Below are 17874 nucleotides of genomic sequence, written 5' to 3'. Positions count from 1 at the left end.
AATAAAATCTTAAAAAAAAGATTTTATTTTTAAGTAATCTCTATGCCCAGCATGGGGCTCGAACTCACAGCCCTGAGATCAAGATTCACTCCCCCCACTGACTGAGCTTGCCAGGGACCTCTGTGTTTAACTTTCTGAGGAACCTCCAAACTTTCCCACAGCGCCTGCACCATTTAACATTCCAACCAACTGTGCACAAGGTTCCAATTTCTCCACATCCTCGCCAACACCTGTCATTTTCCTTTATTATTACTATTGCTCTCCTAGTAGGTGTGAAGTGGCATAAGTTGGTTTAAATAAAGTGATTTCTGACCATTTTTTTTTCTGACAGAGAAATACAAAGTAAAGTCTTTCTTCCCCCCCCCCCTTTGTTGTGGTTGATTATTATATTCCACAAGAGGAAAGCGTGATGGGGTCTGGGGAGTTTTTCTGTCTCTGGCCTCCCCTCTCTCATGCTGGGAAATAAGGAAGCCTGCAGGTATCCAGGTATCCAGGTATCCACTGGCAGGGAGGGGAGACGGGTGCTGCTGAGGGAGTCCGAGTGGGAGGAGCAGCGTCTTTGTGGGGGTGAGACGCAAAACCCAAGTGGAGGATCAGCCTTGGATGGGAGGGGCCAGAAGAAGGGGGTGGATACCCTCCCGCTTGTAGGTTTTGGGTGGGAAGACAAAGGCTTCTTGCTGGCTCAGTGATATCCCTGGGGAAAGGTCAGGGTTGGAGACGGAGAGTCAGGAAGGGGAGCATAGAGGGAGAAAGTTTATTTTTTTATTTTTTTTTTAAGATTTTATTTATTTATTTGAGAGCGAGAACGAGATAGAGAGAGCATGAGAGGGGGAGGGTCAGAGGGAGAAGCAGACTCCCCGCTGAGCAGGGAGCCCGATGCGGGACTCGATCCCGGGACTCCAGGATCATGACCCGAGCCGAAGGCAGTCACTTAACCAACTGAGCCACCCAGGCGCCCGAGGGAGAAAGTTTAAAAGGCAGTCCCAGGATATCCAAGAAAGAGAAAGGCCTCCTTCGACCTCACGCTCCTCGCAGCTGTCCCTGCGGAGTCCCCACTCTCCACCCCAGCCCCTCTCTCCCTCCTTCATCAACTCTCTGCAGCTGGGAGCTTCCAGCAACCCCCCTCCTCTGAATGGCCTCTTTCCAAGGCCACCAACCTCCCTGCCATGACACCCACTGGTCTTCGCCGTCCCCACCTTACTGGACCTCTGGTGGACAGTTACCACAGCTGACCGCTCCCTTCTTCTGCCCTTGACTTCTGTGCAGCCCCCACTCCTGGTTTTCCTGCCACCAAGCCCCAAGGACCCACCTAGACTTCTCCCGTCTCCTCACTTCCCCTGTTCCCAGGCCTTGGCCCCCCAGGCTGGTCACCGTGTATTTCTCTCTGGCTTTAATGCTCAGCTTCCTTTTTTTTTTTTTTTTTTTTGGTAAGACTTTATCTTTTAAGTAATCTCTCCACCCAACGTGGGGCTTGAACTCATGACCCCCAGATCAAAAATTGCAGGCTTCCGGGCACCTGGGTGGCTCAGTCGGTTAAGCAGTCTGCCTTCGGCTCGGGTCATGATGCCACGGTCCTGGGATCAAGCCCCATGTTAGGCTCGCTGCTCAGCGCGAAGCCTGCTTCTCCCTCTCCCTCTGCCTGCAGCTCTGCCTGCTTGTCCTCCCTTTCTCTCTGTGTCAAATAAATAAATAAAATCTTTAAAAAAAAAAAAAGTTGCAGGCTTCACTGACTGAGCCAGCCAGGTGCCCCTAATGCTCAGCTCCTTAATTCACCTCCCCAAAACTGTTTATCTGTACAGGGGCCACGTTAGCCAGAATGGTTGTCCCATAGTGGTCATCAGCCTAGCCTGCATCAGAGTCACCCAGGGGGACTCGTGCAATCTCGCCTTGCAGGGCCCCACCCCCAGGGTTTCAGATCCAGTAGGTCTGGCCAGGAACCCAAGAATTTGGGACTCTGGCAGTTACCCAGGTGACACTGACCTGCTGCTCTGGGGACCACGGGGAGGGAACCACTGCCTTAAAACACTCATCTGATTACGTTGGTCTCTTTTAAACTCTTGAGTGCCTCGCCATTGCCCTTAAGGTAAATCCAAACTCATTTCTTGGCACTGAGGACCATCTGTGGCACTCATCCTCTCGGCTCTGCCTAGAAAGCCCTCACCGCCCTACTTGTATGGATCCTGTAATGCTTTGCCCAGATGGTACAGAACCATCTGTTATCAGTGCTCACCATGCACAGCTTGCTCCCCCATCACAGACACGCTCCTTGAGGATGAAATGTTGGGGATACGGCTCTATCCCTAGAGCCCAGCACAGGGTTTAATACAGTGCCCAGCAAATTGTTGTTGAATGAATTAATGAATGAACGTAAATATTTTCAAGTTTTATTTTATTATTATTTTATTTAAGTACAATAGACATTTTTGCTTGGAGTCCAGATTTATAAAACAAGAGTCAGACTTTTTCTGGTTGGACCAAGATCAAGTCTATAATCCCGAAAACCTGGCCTCCGCTCTGCCCCCTGGCGATAGTCCTAGTCCCAGCCGGAAAACGAATGTACTAGTTAAGGCGTTTCCAGGAACCGGGGCGTGACGAACGGAGGTTCATTTGCATACCCAAAATGCATTGCACACAGGACAATTTCTGACTTAGAAATCACTAGATTTTCCTTTTTTCCTTTGAATTATTTTTCCCCAAAAATAAGGCTGCTCTCACAGAATTGTCCGGGAGAAAGACAGAAATCACTAGTTCTTTCGAGCAAAGAGTCACCATCACTGTGTTCGGGGAAACAGTTACCCGAGAGATGTGTGCGAGGAATGGTAAGCATACTCTGGTTTCTCTTCAGATCGCATAAATCTTTCGCCTTTTACTAAAGATTTCCGTGGAGAGGAACAATTCTGAGTTTTTACCCAATTTTTTGAGGCCTTGCTTTTGGCAAGGCTACTAACGGTGTTTAAAAAAAAAGATTGGCTTCAGTTAGTGTCTTTAGTTCTCCTTGAAAAATTCTGTGTTGACGTGCGCGTGTTTTTCATTCTTCTTAACAACCAAAAAAATTGTTTTCTACGCGCTCTTAGAAGGCTTTGCCGGCAGATAAACAGTTAGTTCGGCAACTTTTGTGCATTGTGTAAGTTTGAATTCCGTCTTCTGAGCAATGATTTTTCTTTACTCTGGCGCTTCGCAGGGAGTTTAGCTCAGATATTTCTTCAACAGAGAATATCTAGTTGGGTGGGTTTTGCCCTGACTCTGGATGAAACCTTTTTTGCAAAAAGATGGTTGGGGCGTGTCTTCTCACATTTTCCCAAGGGATAAATGCTTGGCAAGGTCCGGCACCCCTCTGGTTCTGGCTCTGAGTGTTGCATTTACTGTAAGTTTCTTTTGGCTGCTTTTTTTGTGACATGAGCATTGCTGTTGGTTTTGTTTTGTTTTGTTTTCCTGATAAGTTCACTAAAACCTGAGCTGGAGGGGCGCCTGGGTGGCTTAGTCGTTAAGCGTCTGCCTTCGGCTCAGGTCATGATCTCAGGGTCCGCGGGTGGAACCCCGCATCGGGTTCCCGGTTCTGCGGGAAGCCAGCTTCTCCCTCTCTCGCTCCCCCCGCTTGTGTTCCCTCCCTCGCTGTCTCTCTGTCAAATAAATAAAATCTTAAAAAAAAAAAAACAAAACCAAAAAAACCAGAGCTGGATCACTGGTGAAAAATCGGAATGAGAAAGACTTTTAATCATGGTTATAAGGGATTTGATAAAACTCAAGAGGAAGTTAATTTTTTAACCAATCCCATTGGCCAGAATTTAGCTTTGCGATCCCGCCTGGGTGTGGGGTAGGCTGGGAAATGTAGTCTTTCCCCTAGGCAGCCATGAGCCCTGCTAATGGTGTGAGACTCCGGGAGGGAGGGAGTGAATCCTGGGGAAGAAAACTAGCAGTGTTTGAACCAGCAAAGGAGAGAGGGAATCCATCCCGAAGTTCCTTCCTTGAGTTTCTCCACCTCCCAGGCCAGCTCTTCCTCCTTCCTAGACCCTTTTGATGTCCCCCCTCCTTTTTTAAAGATTTATTTATTTGAGAGGGAGGGGGGAGGCGCAGGGGAAAAGGGAGAGAGAGTCCCAAGGGGACTCCACGCTGAGCACGATGCTGAGCACGATGCGGGGCTCAGTCTCATGACCCTGAGATCATGACCTGAGCCGAAACCAAGAGTCGGTGGCTTAACCGACTGAGTCGCCCAGGCGCCCCTTGATGTCCCTTTGTGTAGATGACCGTGGCCCTGGCTCAGGGTGCCTGAGGCAGTTGCCCTCGGTCCAGCCCTGCTCCGCTGGTTCCCGCGTTTGTCACCAGGAAGACTTCTTGACCCGCTGAACTCAGAGCTGGACCTCCTGAACTCAGGAAACTCCTAGAAGCTTCTGCCTGTCCATTTCATCTTTTAGAAACTAGCAAATTGCTGAAACAGGAAAAGAAACATCTGGGAACCATACCTGTCCAGATGAGTCAGAAAGTGCCCACAGGTACCTCAGCTTCATTATAAAATTATAATCCCTCTCTAAATATCCATCCCAAACCCCAATAAAAGGAGCCTTCTCCACCCCCCACCCCCCACCCCCCGGCCCGGGGAGTCACAGCTTTGGAAACTATTCCTTAAGGTCTCCTTATTTGTACAAATAAAGTGACCTGGCAAGGCAGACACCTGCACTCTGTGTGGTCTGGGTCTACAGCTCACCAAGGAGCGGGCTCACGTTGTCTGGTGACATATTCAAACCCTAAGAGGGTCATTTTCCTTTCTTTCTCCCCAGCAAACTGCTCCTCACTTGCCAGCTCGGGTCAGTCAGAATTAAATGCTGGCGGCCAGTGCTGTCTCTGCGTATCCAACGCAGGGGTTTTAAATTTGTTCGTTGTTCACCTTTGGCAAAAACAACCTAGTGTAATGAGCACCCCCAAGCACCCAGATTACAGTCTCCAAATGCCATTCCTTGGTCAAAGGAAGCGGGCTCCTTGGAGAAATGGAGAGTGCAGGCGCCAGCCAGGAAATGTGCCCCTCACAGAGTCTCCCAAAAGCCAAAAATGATATCGATGGACCATTAAGAAGATTCATACATTCAAAGGATCGAGACATCTCCAATCTATTTAAATCTGTAAGTTCGGGGCGCCTGGGTGGCTCCGTCGTTAAGCATCTGCCTTCGGCTCAGGTCATGATCCCAGGGTCCTGGGATCAAGCCCCGCATTGGGCTCCCTGCTCTGCAGGAAGCCTGCCTCTCCCTCTCCCGCTCCCCCTGCTTGTGTTCCCTCTCTCTGTCTGTGTCTCTCTCTGTCAAATAAATAAGTAAAATCTTAAAAAAAAAAATATCTATGAGTTCATAAAGATACTAAATCTGAACTAACTGGTCACTGTGCTGATTGACTTTTGGTGTCTGCTTGACTGGGCTAAGAGATGCCCCCAGAGCTGGTAAAACATTATTTCTGGGTGTGTCTGTGAGGGTGTTTCTGGGAGAGGTTAGCGTCTGAACCAATGGACTGAGTAGATGGTCCTTCCAAGTGGGTGGGCCTCACCCAACCTGTTGAGGGCCTGAGTAGAACACAAATGTAGAGGAAGGGCAAATTGGCTCTTTTTTCACTAGAGCTGGGACACATCTTCTGCCTTTGGACATCAGCTCCTGGATCTTGGCCCTAATTTCCACTTACATCACCAGCTTTCCTGGGTCTTCATCTGCAGATGGCAGATCATGGGACTTCTCAGCCTCCATAACTTCATGAGCCAATTCCCATCATAAACCTCCTCTTATATCTATTTATCTCCCATTTGGCTATTTGTGTGTATGTTAAACATGAGCCATAATTTTAAAGTTTTAAATATATTTAAAAAAATTTTTTTAACACTTTATTTTTAAGTAATCTCTACACCCAACATGGGGCTCGAATTTACAGCCCTGAGATTAAGTCACATACCCTGCCGACTGAGTCAGGCGCCCCTAAATATATAAACATTTTATTTATTTAAGAGAGAGAGAGCATGAGGGGGAGAGGGGCAGAGGGAGAAGCAGACTCCCCAAGATCATGACCTGAGCAGAAGGCAGACGCTCCACTGACTGAGCCACCCAGGCGCCCCACCCCTAAATATATTTTTAAAACAAATTTGTGAGTGGTAACATGTGCTTCTTCATTAATAGATTAAATAGATAAAATAATAGATAAATAAATAGGATCAAGTGGCAAGTCTAAGGACTACCATAATTTCAAAGTTGCGATGAACATGAACAATATTTCAAGATCTCTGCAGCAACCATAATGGGACAAGAACGCTGTGATTTCTATTTGGGACAAAGACCTAAATGCCAAAGTTAATCGTGGGAGGAGATGCTAAATTTCAGTTAGAGGTTAGTGAAAATAAAGATGAATTTCCGATCCACGTTTGCAGCCCCTCTGAATTCTGTCCATGAGTTTCAGAGCTCTGGGCTGCATTCTTTTGCCTCCAGGTATTCAGCACAAACCATCCCCTGTGTGGGTAGCAGGTTTCGAATTTATCAAAGCACATTCACGCACAGTCATTTATTTAGTGGGACTTCCTGACCATCTTATGAAGTTGGAAGGTGCTATTAGACCCATTTTACAGGTGGGAACCTGGAGGATAAACACTTAACTCACTTCTTTGAGGTGGCGCGATGATAATGACCAAGCTGGAAATGGAACCAGGTCCCCTAACTCCCGGCCCACTGCTGACTCTTTTATATTCAGCTCCCTTCCCCGGAAATGCTGTTTAATTACATTTTCACGAAGTTTTTTTGTTTGTTTGTTTGTTCTTTAAAGGTTTTATTTATTTATTTGACAGAGAGAGAGCGCGCACAGCAGAGGGAGAGGGAGAAGCAGACTCCCCGCTGAGCAGGGAGCCTGATGCAGGACTTGATCCCAGGATCCCTGGGATCATGACCTGAGCCAAAGGTAGACGCTTAACCGACTGAGCCACCCAGGTGCCCCATCTCGAAGTTCTATTTTGAGAGAATCCACAGCCTTTCTTTGAGCTCACCATCCTGTTTTGTCATCTCTCAGGACACCCACAGAGCGGTCACATTGATTCCTGTGGCAGTTGGGCATCCAGGAGCTATGATTTACCCGTGAGCAGAGGTGGTCATTATCCCATCAATGGGAGAACGTCAATCCTGCAAGGCGCTGGTCACCTCCCTTTGACCTTTGACAAGTCACTCTCTTGCACCCGGTCTCAGTTTCTACTTTTGTAAAACAGGGTGATAACTGTCCTCCCTTGGTTTGGGGGGAAGCTGTAAAGATTGGCTAAAATTATAACAGTAAGGAGGGGAGAGGAGGTGCTATGTCCATGGGAGGAATTGTCACCTGTGATGTTGTCATTGCCATGAGTTAGGGCTGAGCCTACCCACCCCTTGCCTTTAGAAGTCAAAGATACGGATCACGGGGGAGGGGGAAAAAAAGAAGTCAAAGATCAATAACCCCCAATAAAGATCAATAGAAAGAATGATCCATAAACCCCAACTCTCTAACCTTATCACCCACTTTATTCCCTTTGAGGAGTCTACACTCTGGACGAACTGAAGTATGACGGTGCCCTTGCGTCCCTCAATGTCCCCACCTCTGTACACTTAACTCATGCTCTGCCCACTGCCTGGATGGCCCTCTCCCATGCCTTACCCTGGGGGATGCCCATTATCCAGGTTCCAGCTTGCAGACTTCAGCTTCCTCCAGGGAGCCGCCCCTGACCCTCCAGCAGAGGTTCAGTGTGCCAGCCCCATGCTCCCACTTTCTGATCGCCGTCTAACTGTCTGACTTCTTATCTGTCTGTCTGCACTTCATACTGTGCATTCCCCGAGGTTGGAGACCATATCTACGTTGTTCTCTGGTTTTCCAGGGCTTAGTGCATTTTGGTCTGAGCCTCACTTGCCTCATCTGCAAAGTGGGAATGAAACTTACCTTGCAGGGTGTGCTGGACCCCTGTACTTTGCTGCCAAGCATCTATTCCTCCTCCTTCCTGATAAGGGTACCCCAAACTTCCTTTGGGAAACTAATCCCCTCCTAATATTCTCTGTTCAGTGGCTGCTCAGCTCTGAGGAGGTTATCATTAAGGTTTTCTGTCACTTGCAACCTCAAACACAAGGATTAAATGACATAATGCATACAGATATAATTCAGCAAACATTCTTTGGGCATCTAGTTTCTGGCCAGCCAGAGATGAAAAGTCAGACATAGCCACTGCCTTTGCAAAACTTAAGTGCCAAGCACACAGTAGATGTTCATCAAATGTAATCTTTCCCCCTTTGCCACCCATGGGCCAGGTGCATGGCCGCCTAGAAGATTCACAATAAATATTTACTGAATCAAATTATTTATCTAAAGCTTCCATTGGCCAAAGTCCGGAAGAGAGGCTCCCAGGAACCAGGAGTGTCAGACCGCAGGTAGCTGGTTTACGGTGAAGCTGTTTGCTCAGCCAGTGCCGGGCAGCCTCCTTTCTGCAGGGAGGGTATCTGCTCCACAGAAAGTGGTGTGAGCCACCCAGTTGCCAGACCCCGAACCAGGGGTTCAGAAGCTTCAGAAGTTAATCGTGGGAGGAGATGCTAAATTTCAGTTAGAGGTTAGTGAAAATAAAGATTCAGAAGCTTCAGAAGCTCAGACCACTGCTGCTCCCTGGGGTGGGTGGGAGAGGGGAAAAACAAGACCCCAGAGTGCAGGCTGTCTTGTTCATTTTGAAGTCAGGCATCCTTTGGGAATCTGAAGAAAGCTACAGGACCTCTCATGAAAGAAAAAAAAAAGTGCATACAGTTGGCCATTCTGGGGTCCATGGATCCCGTGAAGCCAGGTTACAGACTCCCGAGCAAGAAGAGCTGCAAGGTTTCTTCTCCATCTAAGGTCCTATGAATCTGTTTCTTGGTTTGTTTTCACCTGGGAAAAGTTCCACTCCTCCGCTGCAGTAATATGCCTGAATATCTTAGTCTGTTTGGGCTCCCAGAGCAGGGGGCCAGGGACAGAGGGCTTAGGAAAAACATGAAGGTATTTCCCCCAGTTCTGGGGGCTGGAAGCCCAAGATCGGGGGCCAGCACACGGCTTCTGGTGAGCACCCCCGTCTGGGTTACAGATGCCCATTGTTGTCTCACCTTGCACACAGGAGAGGACAGGGGTGCTCGCTGGGGTCCCTCTTATTAGGGCACTAATCCCATTCGGGAGGGCTCCACCCTCATGACCTAGTCACCTCCCACAGGGCCCCCTCCAAACACCACCACCCTGGGGGATAGCATTTCAACATGTGAATTTGGGGGGACACATTCAGCCCATACCAATGCCCTTCTGAGGGTCCAAATCCCTTTTGGAAAACTCCTCCCCCAGAGGAGCTGCGGGCCTCATGGTAGGTGGCCTAGTCTTCCCAAAGGGAAGAGAGAAGCTATGCGAGGTGCTGGTGGGGATTCGAATCCACACAGAGGGGCTGGCTGCAGCTGCCAGTAAAAAGTGGGCTGAGAGGAGGGGAGAGGGCTGGGGGGCGAGTGGAGAGGGGGTGACGGCCAGTGACCCCAGAGGCTCCTCACCCCCTCCGTGTCCCTGGATACGGGATCTGAGTGCCTTTCCTGCTCCCAGAGGCTGCTCCAAGGACACGGCCCCGTGATGGTGACGGAGCTCTACAGGTAAGGCCTCTGCAGAAAGTTTTAACGTGCAGGTGGGCAGGTCGGGGATCCACTCAACCGATGGCGCTAAAGAGAGACGTCTCACCGGTAAGTTGCCTTCCCCCCACCTGCAGTGGCCTGCCTCGTCTTTGGTCCCTCCTGCCCTCTGGGAACAGGGACAAGGTTCAGATGACACCTGGGAAGCTCCCCAGGGGGCGCCCACAGTGCAGGTTAGGGTTACTTGGTGAAACCTCGGTGCATCTGTCGGGAGAGGCGGGAGGCCTTACTGGCCGGCACAGCGCGGCCCCCCGCTGAGGCCGCCTGCATCCCCTCCCTGCGAGGGTGGTCCCTGCTCCCGGCAGACACCTGGCATTCTTGGGGCGGGCTGCTGATGCCATCGCTGAGGGGAGCAAAGGTCGCTCAGGGGAGGCAGGGGCCGCCAGAGGTGGGGGAGGGCGGTGACGGCGCCGCACCGCAGCCTGGCCTCCCGCAGCCTCCCCGCCCTCAAACCCCGATCGGATCTTCACCTCCTCCGGAGGCTGCCAGCCCACGGCCGCCCGCCAGTGGCAGCCCACCCGTGGACCGTCCCCAGCACGCGGCGAGCACTCGATGTTGTCCCTCCCAAGTCGTTTATTGAGATCGTAGGTTCCGGATTTCTCGGCAGCGGGTACACAGGTCTATTTTTACCGTTTGCGGCAACCTCCGGCAGGCCGGGTTCCAAGCTAAACAGAGGCGGGGGGGACTAGAGCTGGGACTGTTGTCCAGCAGCTGCCAGTTTTCACGTAAGGACTGCAGGGCACGCCACACCCTGAACCACACACCCAGCGGCGCCCCATGAGGCTCCTGCTCCCCTGAACGGGCAGGCCCGCCAAGGACTCGTGGGTGGGCGACGGGGCCGCCTCTGAGCTCTGCCCTGCCCAGCGCAGGAGGGGGAGGCATGTGGAGCCAGGGCGACTCATGATCGGGCTGGACATGCCTGGTCGCACTCTCTCCTGGCCTGCTGTTGTGGGTGACATTCAGATGGTGGCGAAGGAGACCAGGCTTCCCTGGTGAGTCGGGCTGTGGCCACCGTGGCCTCGGCCGGGCGACCCCGTGAGTCCCCACCCTGGCTGAGGGGTGAGGTGGCGGCCTCCACATCTTCTGAAGAGAATTAGAGACGGGGAAACAATTCGTGTCATCAGGGCAGGGCCAGGTGGCTGGCCCTTCTGCTTCAGACACTACCCCAAAAGCCTGATGACGGAGGAAGACCCCATGTCTCCGGGTTTCAACCACACACAGACCGGTCAAGGAAGTTTGAAAGAGATTTATTTAAAAACAGAACAAAAAAGAAGCTTTGGTATTTCAAAACCCGACAATCATCAATCACTAGAAAGTTAAAGACCTCCCCTAAAGGCCAGAAGTACAAAAGCACAGATCTCCCCAGGCTCATACCGGGGGATGAGCCGAGACCCGTGCCCCCTGCACAGGCGGGGCGGCGACAGGTGGAGATCACCTCCACGACTCACTGTCTCAAGGGGATGCGAAAGCCATCCAGCCAAATCTCAACAACAATAAATTAAAAATTCAGTCGAGAAAGAACACATTAAATTAGAAATAGAACACAATTTTTCCTAAACAAGTCTTTTCAAAAGAGGGTCTATATCCTGGGACAGAAGAAAGGGAGCAGAAGGAGTGAGTTCAATTTCAAGTATTTTCCATCTAGGTTCACTTTATTTTATTGAGTCGAAAGCTTACAAAAAGTCCACTGGCCCTCCCCTCCCGCTCCCTGATGCCGACTCCTGAACATCCACATGCGCTCTGCGTCACTGGTGTCCCCAACAAGGCACAAAAGGGTGGGTGCTTTCAAAGGCTCCCTTGTTCGTGCAGCAGGACTGTCAGTGCTGGGTGTCTTGTGCAGACGGGGCTGAAAGCAGGGCTGTTGGTGCGCTCAGACACTGGGATCTTCCTGTTGAATTAACAAAACAAGCTGTTATTCTTCACCACCAACCCCGTGGAAGCTACACGACTACCAGGGGGAGCAGGTGACAAGAGATCACCCTGGTGGCCCCCCGCCCAGGCTCTGATCTGGCTCTGCAGGCGCTCCTGGCCCAGGGACGTGCGACAGCCACCGTGTAGTCCGTGGCCAGGACACCTCCGCAGGCTGGCGCGGTGTGCACTGGGCTCTGCTCTGCCGTGGCCCAGCTCGAGCCCGAGGAGATGGAGGGACAGCGGGGTAGCACCCCAAAATTAGGGGTTTGGCTCCTCCTCCCGATCAGGTGGGGAACCAAGGGCAGATGGGTATATGCCAGAAGCCCACCAAGCAGCAGGGAAAAGCAGCTTGCCTACTTCACAGAGGCTGTCAGACCCACGCAATGCAAATTTAGCACCTGTTCTATTAAAGCTCGGGAAGATTTCTTTCTCATCTGACTTTCCGTTTGTTCTTTAAGCTCGGAGCTCAGACCTGCTGCCCACCCTTCTCCCCCTCCCTCAGGATGAGCGCTACTTCTTCTCAACCTGGCCTCGGGCCAGAAACTAGAAACCAGAAGGCACGAAGCCCTCTGTGGAGGTAATGAGGCATCTCTCCTGAGTTGGCCCAGGCTCCTTAACTGCTGAGAGCACAGATCGAGACCTAATGTATCTCCCCACTCACTAGTCCGACAAGAAGAGAGGAGAGAAAGGGAAGCAAGCCCATTTCCCTCTGAGGGACTTTCTCCTGTGACTGCCAATAATGGACTCCCTTCTGTTCCCTCTCCCGGGAAACCCCGGCAGTGAGAAAGCACGGAGGGCTGGGTGGCAGGGCAGACGAGGCAGCCTCCCCGAGGCTGAGCCTGAGCCTCAAGACACATTCTAGCTGAGAGTACCACAGTGGCTATGCTCAAAGTCACGGCTTCCTGGGGGCAAAGAGGTTTCAGGACACAGGAGGGGAGGATCGTGCCCTGCGCTGACAAGATGACCCCCTTAGCAGGCCTCCAGCAATTGGCAGTGAACGGGCCCTCAGGGGTGAGGACAGGGGTCCCCCCCCCCTGCAGCTTGGACGGAGGCTCGGGTCAACGTAGAGGTTTGTTGCAATTATTTGTAAATGCTGAGATTTACTGGGGGAGGGAAGGGACTGTCCCTGGGAGGCCAGCAGACTCAGCAACCCACCACTGTCCCTTCCTATGGTCTCCTCTTAGAACTCACTTTTTCATATCCTCTCTAAACACACTCACTCCCCTCTATGTTGCGGGTGGAGGGTACTGGCTTAGAAGGGGACCCCAGTATGACCCGGGCCCTCCCCTGTGCTGGCCTCAGCACAGAACACAAGGCCGGGGCTTTATACCTTACTCCTGAAGAAGGGCTTGGCCCCAGGCCCACAGTACTCGTTGTAGATGAGCTTGAAGAGGAAGAGGTGGAAGAGGGTGATGAGGGAGGCCACGCTGAACCAGAAGAGGAAGGGCAGCCCAGGGTCCTGCTGGGCCATGTGCTCATCGTGGGCCAGGATGGCCTTGAGGTGCAGCGTGTGGCGCAGGTCCTGCAGGTGTGTGAGGTCGGTGGAGATGTAGAGCAGCGGCGTGATGGGCTGTGTCACCATGACCGGGAAGGTGTGGCCCTGGGGCGCCGAGGTCAGCTCCACAGGCTCCTCCAGGCAGCCCGCCTCGCACGCGTAGATCTTGACGGCCTGGCCGCGCGACTCCACGGACACATGCAGGTACGGCTTGCCCTCGGCGTCTGCGAGCACAGCCAGGTTGATGTGGTCGTTCTTGTAACGGATGCCGTGCAGGGCGTAGCTGTTGTGCAGCACGTCGGGGTCGGCCTGGAACTGGAGGTGGTTCTCGGTGAACTGCAGCCCCCCGAAGCTGAGCACCATGCCCTGCAGGATGCCTGGGGCGCCGACCCTCACCAGCCCCTTGCAGCCGCGCTTCTGCAAGGTCAGCCTCCACAGGTTGGAGAGCTGCAGGGTCTGCTGGACGGAGGCCAGGCGGCCCGGCCAGAGGTTCTCAGCGTGCATGGTGGCGTGGCCGCTGAAGCAGTGGTCTTCGTAGTTGAGCGTCGACTCCATCTGGTCGCGCTCCCGGTGGCTCAGGCTGGGGCTGAGCAGGGGGGCTGGTGAACAGGAGAGCATGTAGTACAGCGTCAGGTTCACGGTCAGGCCCGACGGGGTGTGGGCGTCCGTGATCTTCTTCATTTCCACGCCTGTAACGCCACAAAGGGTGCACGTTAAGGAGGAATGGCGTGGCCGGGAGGCTAAGGTCATGACATGAAGAGCAGCAGAGAATGAACCTTTGGCCCCTAGGGAGGCACGGGCAGCTCCAGTCTCCCCCGAGGGGAGAAAGTCATTCTGCCTGGCTCCCCCACATGACCAACTTGACCCTGTGGGCCGGAAACCTAAAATCCTGTTCGAAGCGGGGCCTCCTGCCAGCGCCCAGAAGAACACAGACGGGGCCAGGACATGGTGGCAGCTGAAAAGTCCAGCCCTCTGTGTCCACAAGACTCATCAGCGCCCTGGCCCGTCTCAGCCTGCTCCTTGCTAACATCTTTTTCTAGTCCTGTAGCTTTAAATAACATCTGAACACTCGATCTCCCACATCTGTATGAATTCTAGACTCAAACAGCTAACTGCCCATTGGCGGTGTCTCCACCCGGATGCCCGACAGGCATTTTGAACCTGACTCTTCCAGCCCCAGGCCAATCCTTCCCCAGCTTATCTCCGGACACTTGCTCAAGCCTTCCCCACACATTTAGAAGTCACCCTCAAATTCTCACGCCCCACGCCTAGTCCATGCAAAGTCCCGGTGGCACCACCTCCAAAAGTATCAGAAGCCGTCCACTTCGGTCTCTGCGGTCACAACTCTGGTCCCAGCCACCCTCCTCTTTCACCTGAGCTCCTGCAAAATGCTCCTACGGGGTCTCCGTGTCCCGCTTTCATCCCCTTTCATCCCCTCACAGTCGGTACTCTGCACACAGCAGCCAGAGGGAGCTTTAAAAACGTACAGCTCGTGGTGTCTGTGCTCTGTTTCCTATCCCATAGAGAATCAAAATCACCATCCTCATCAAGGTCTACAAGGCCCTTTCAGGGTCTGGCGATCACCCCCTCTCCCTTGCTCGGCCACACTGGCCTCAACCACACCTCCTCCTGCCTTAGGGCCTCTGACGGCTCCCTCCACATCATCACTTGGCTGGTTTCTTGCTATTCAGGTCTTAGCTAAGTGCTTCCTCCTCGGAGAGGCCTCCCTGACAACTGGAGCTAAACAGAAGCCCCACCCCACCCTTCCCCTCACCCTGTCACCCTCCAACACGTACTTTTAACTTCACAGAACTTTTTATTCTAAAAAGTTTTCTTGCTTATTCATTCAGATTTTCACTTTTCTAGTGTCACCTTCCTCCTGCCCAGAATTTGAGCAAGCACCAAGAGAACAGGAACTTTGTTCTATTCACTTCTATGTATCCCTCGTATGCGGAGAACAGTCCCTGGCAAGATCCACTCAATACTTGCTGAGTGAATTAAAAACACGTTGAGCAACTAAGTATAAGGATTTAGACAACAAGCACCCTGGAACCCAAAATCTCTCTCTCATCTAGAACAGGATTTCCTTTACTGCAACAGTCAACGGGGGAAAGAAGCTTTCATTTGACCTGCCCATTCCAACTTGCTGGAGCAGAAGTTCCATTCCCTCCCAGTGAAAAGGTGCAGCCACTCTGGCCAAGGCACACTTCAGCCTAGCGAAAGTCCTGCCTTGGGGGCGCCTGGGACACATGACTCTTGATCTTGGGGTTGTGAGTTCAAGCCCCACGTTGGGCACAGAGTTCACTTAAAATAAAAGAAAAAAAAAAAAAGCCCATGCCTGTCACCAGCCAGACTGGGGGAACTGAGAACAAGAATCTGGGGACGGCCAGGACTCTCTCTGCCTGTTGATTTAGCCTTTAAAAACTGACCCCCACATCCATTCTCCAAATCAGTCCTCATCTACAAGAACAAGGAACAGTAAGACCTGTCCTTCACGCTCATTCTTTCATCAGACTCTCCCAAAAGTCCACTGAGGTCTGTGCTACTGTTATTACTGAACACAAGCCCATGGGGATCACTTAACTGGTCCAAGATCACACAAATACTAAGTGGTAGAGCAGAGAGAGTCAGCCCCAGGTCAATGGCCAAGCCCCGTGTAACCACCCCACTACTCCCCTTCAGTGTCACCTCCGTATATTTCAGCGGGGTATCTCCAGGGTGCACCGTGGACACCCTGGTGTAAAGTGTGGACTGGGGACCAAGAACTGGCCAGGCCTCACCTGGGCTGAAGAGCTGAGCCCAGAGGCGCTGGTGGTCCTGAAGTAGCTCAGCCGCTGGCATCTCCAAGAGCTCCAGCATTTCCTTTCGGGCCAAATCCTGGAGCACCTTGAACTCCTTGGCTGCTTTGCTTTTGAGCACCTGGGGGCTAATGGGGCCTGAAACATGCACCACCCACAACACTGTCTCGTCCAGCTGTGTCTTGGGAGCCACTTGGAGCCGGTTCACTAGCTTCTTGGCGGCCACCACCACCAGGTGCACCAGCCCCGTGGGAAAAGGCGGAGACCGGCCTGAGTAGAGGAGGAACTGATGGTCTCCCACCTTCTCCAGGGTACTGGTGAAGGCTCTGGGGGCCGGGCCGGCAGTGGGCCCCACAGTCTGCAGGGCGGCCACCCGCTCCGTGGGATTGTTGAGCTGGATACGCTGCAGATAGACGTGGGGTCGGCCCCGGTGCGCCAGAAAGTCCTCTTGCAGCAGCACGCAGTCGCGGCCGGATCCTGTGACCAGGCCGGAGGCCGAGGCGGGCCCGGGGACGGCGGCCGCAGGGCCGGGGCCCGAGGTCCCCAGCTGCAGGCAACGCACTCGGCGCAGCAGCCCCTCACGCAGCAGCAGCACCGACTCTCCCGCTTCGGAGAGGGCACTGAGCGGGCGTAGCTGCACGAAGGGCACGAAGTCCGGCGCCACGGCGGGCTCTCGTTCTCCAGGAGTCACCCACAGCCGGTTGGCGGCCACGTCCAGTGCCAGGAAGCCGTTGGCCACCAGGGCCGGCACTCCAGGGCCCAGCGGGACAGCCTCGCCGCGCTCCCGTAGGCCGCGCCAGGCGCGGGTGGCCCCCTCCAGGCAGGCAGAGGGCTCGGCGGCGCCCGGCTCGCCGCGGGCCCAGGGCAGCAGGTGCAGGCCGCCCGCGGCCCGCCGCGCCCCGGAGCCGGCGAACCACAGAAGCAGCAGCAAGAGGCCGAGCAGGCAGAGTAGGCGGCGGGCCCAGCTGCTCGATAGGAGTCCCGGCAGCCCCTTAAGCCGCTGCTGCAGCCACATCGGGCCGCCAGGCGCGGCGCGGGGGCGGCCGCCGGGCCCGCCGCCCAGCCCACCGGCCCGGCCGCCCGCGCCTCACTCCCCGGCCCGGACCGCGGCGCCCACTCCGGCCCCCGCCGCAGCCGCCGCAGCAGCAGCAGCCTCCGCCGCTTCCTCCTCCTTCTCGGTTGCCCCCGGCCGTCAAACAGCACCGGCCGTCAAGCACTGCCGGGTCTTTTGCGACAAGCGGGAAAGGAGGGGGCGGAGGGAAGAGGCAGGGGTGGGCCAGAGATGAGGGGGCGGAGCCACGATGACGACGCGGCGGGAGCCGCGGGGGCTGGACGGTAGGATCCCGGGCCGGTAGAGCGAAGTCCCAGGGAGGGCTGGGGTCTGGGGGAGGGGTGGGGGAGTGGAAGTATCCAACTCACTTATAAAAAAAAAAAAATACTGAGTCAGCCAAACCGAACACGTGTTGGGCTCCCTTTGCTACTGATGGATTCAACAGCCCTAAGAGTGGAAAAAAATTAAAAAGGAAGCTTTTCTGTAAAAATGACGATCCTCCCTGCAAAAAAATTTAGTATAGATAAGAAAGGAGGAAAGAAAGAAAGAAAGAAAAGAAAGAAAGAAAGAAAGAAAGAACGAACGAAAGAAAGAAAAAGACCACTGTAAACTAGACTTTTTAGGAAATATTTTGTTGACAACTCTTCCAGACCTGTCTGGCTGCATGTACAGTATATGGAGACAAGAATCCCACCCAGGACTGTCCATTTCTCTACCATACCAAGTCGTCTTCTTGATGTCACCCTGAGTTTTAACTTATTAAATGACATAAGACACTAAAGTCTCATTATTTGAAAATGCCTTTAAATTGTGAATCATCAATGCAAAAGAGAAATTTTGCTTTGTTTCTGGGGAAAAAATTCAACACAAGCACAGGGGCGGACAATGGGGAGATTGTTTCCATTTTGGTTTCAGGACATTCCAAAACCAGACAGTGCTTCCCAGTTGTTGAAAATTAAACGGTCATTT

The 17874-nt window shown here is 53.1% G+C and overlaps 1 protein-coding gene, 1 long non-coding RNA gene and 1 other non-coding gene across 3 annotated transcripts; 2 read left to right on the top strand and 1 right to left on the bottom strand.

Annotated features, from left to right (window-relative positions):
• Nucleotides 1-2636: 2636 nt before the first annotated feature.
• On the top strand, nucleotides 2637-11994 carry LOC114213243 (uncharacterized). The gene is made up of 4 exons (XR_003610175.2): nucleotides 2637-2819; nucleotides 4241-4490; nucleotides 6806-6915; nucleotides 7024-11994. It is a non-coding gene; the product is annotated as an uncharacterized LOC114213243 (long non-coding RNA).
• Nucleotides 2826-2942, top strand: LOC114213431 (U5 spliceosomal RNA). The gene has a single exon (XR_003610214.1). It is a non-coding gene; the product is annotated as a U5 spliceosomal RNA (small nuclear RNA).
• KIAA2013 (KIAA2013 ortholog) lies at nucleotides 10882-17059 on the bottom strand. The gene is made up of 3 exons (XM_028108316.2): nucleotides 15837-17059; nucleotides 12892-13745; nucleotides 10882-11538 (listed from the first exon to the last, which is right to left on the bottom strand). Exons 1-3 carry the CDS (start codon nucleotides 16867-16869, stop codon nucleotides 11521-11523), a joined length of 1905 nt encoding a protein of 634 aa, XP_027964117.2. The 5' UTR covers nucleotides 16870-17059; the 3' UTR covers nucleotides 10882-11520.
• Nucleotides 17060-17874: the final 815 nt, after the last annotated feature.

Source organism: Eumetopias jubatus, unplaced genomic scaffold (assembly GCF_037043125.1).
Source record: "Eumetopias jubatus isolate StellerSeaLion01/CBP00866 unplaced genomic scaffold, mEumJub1_p1.0 scaffold_4, whole genome shotgun sequence".
Lineage (NCBI taxonomy): Eukaryota > Metazoa > Chordata > Mammalia > Carnivora > Otariidae > Eumetopias > Eumetopias jubatus.
This window is presented reverse-complemented; position numbering and strand designations above follow the sequence as displayed.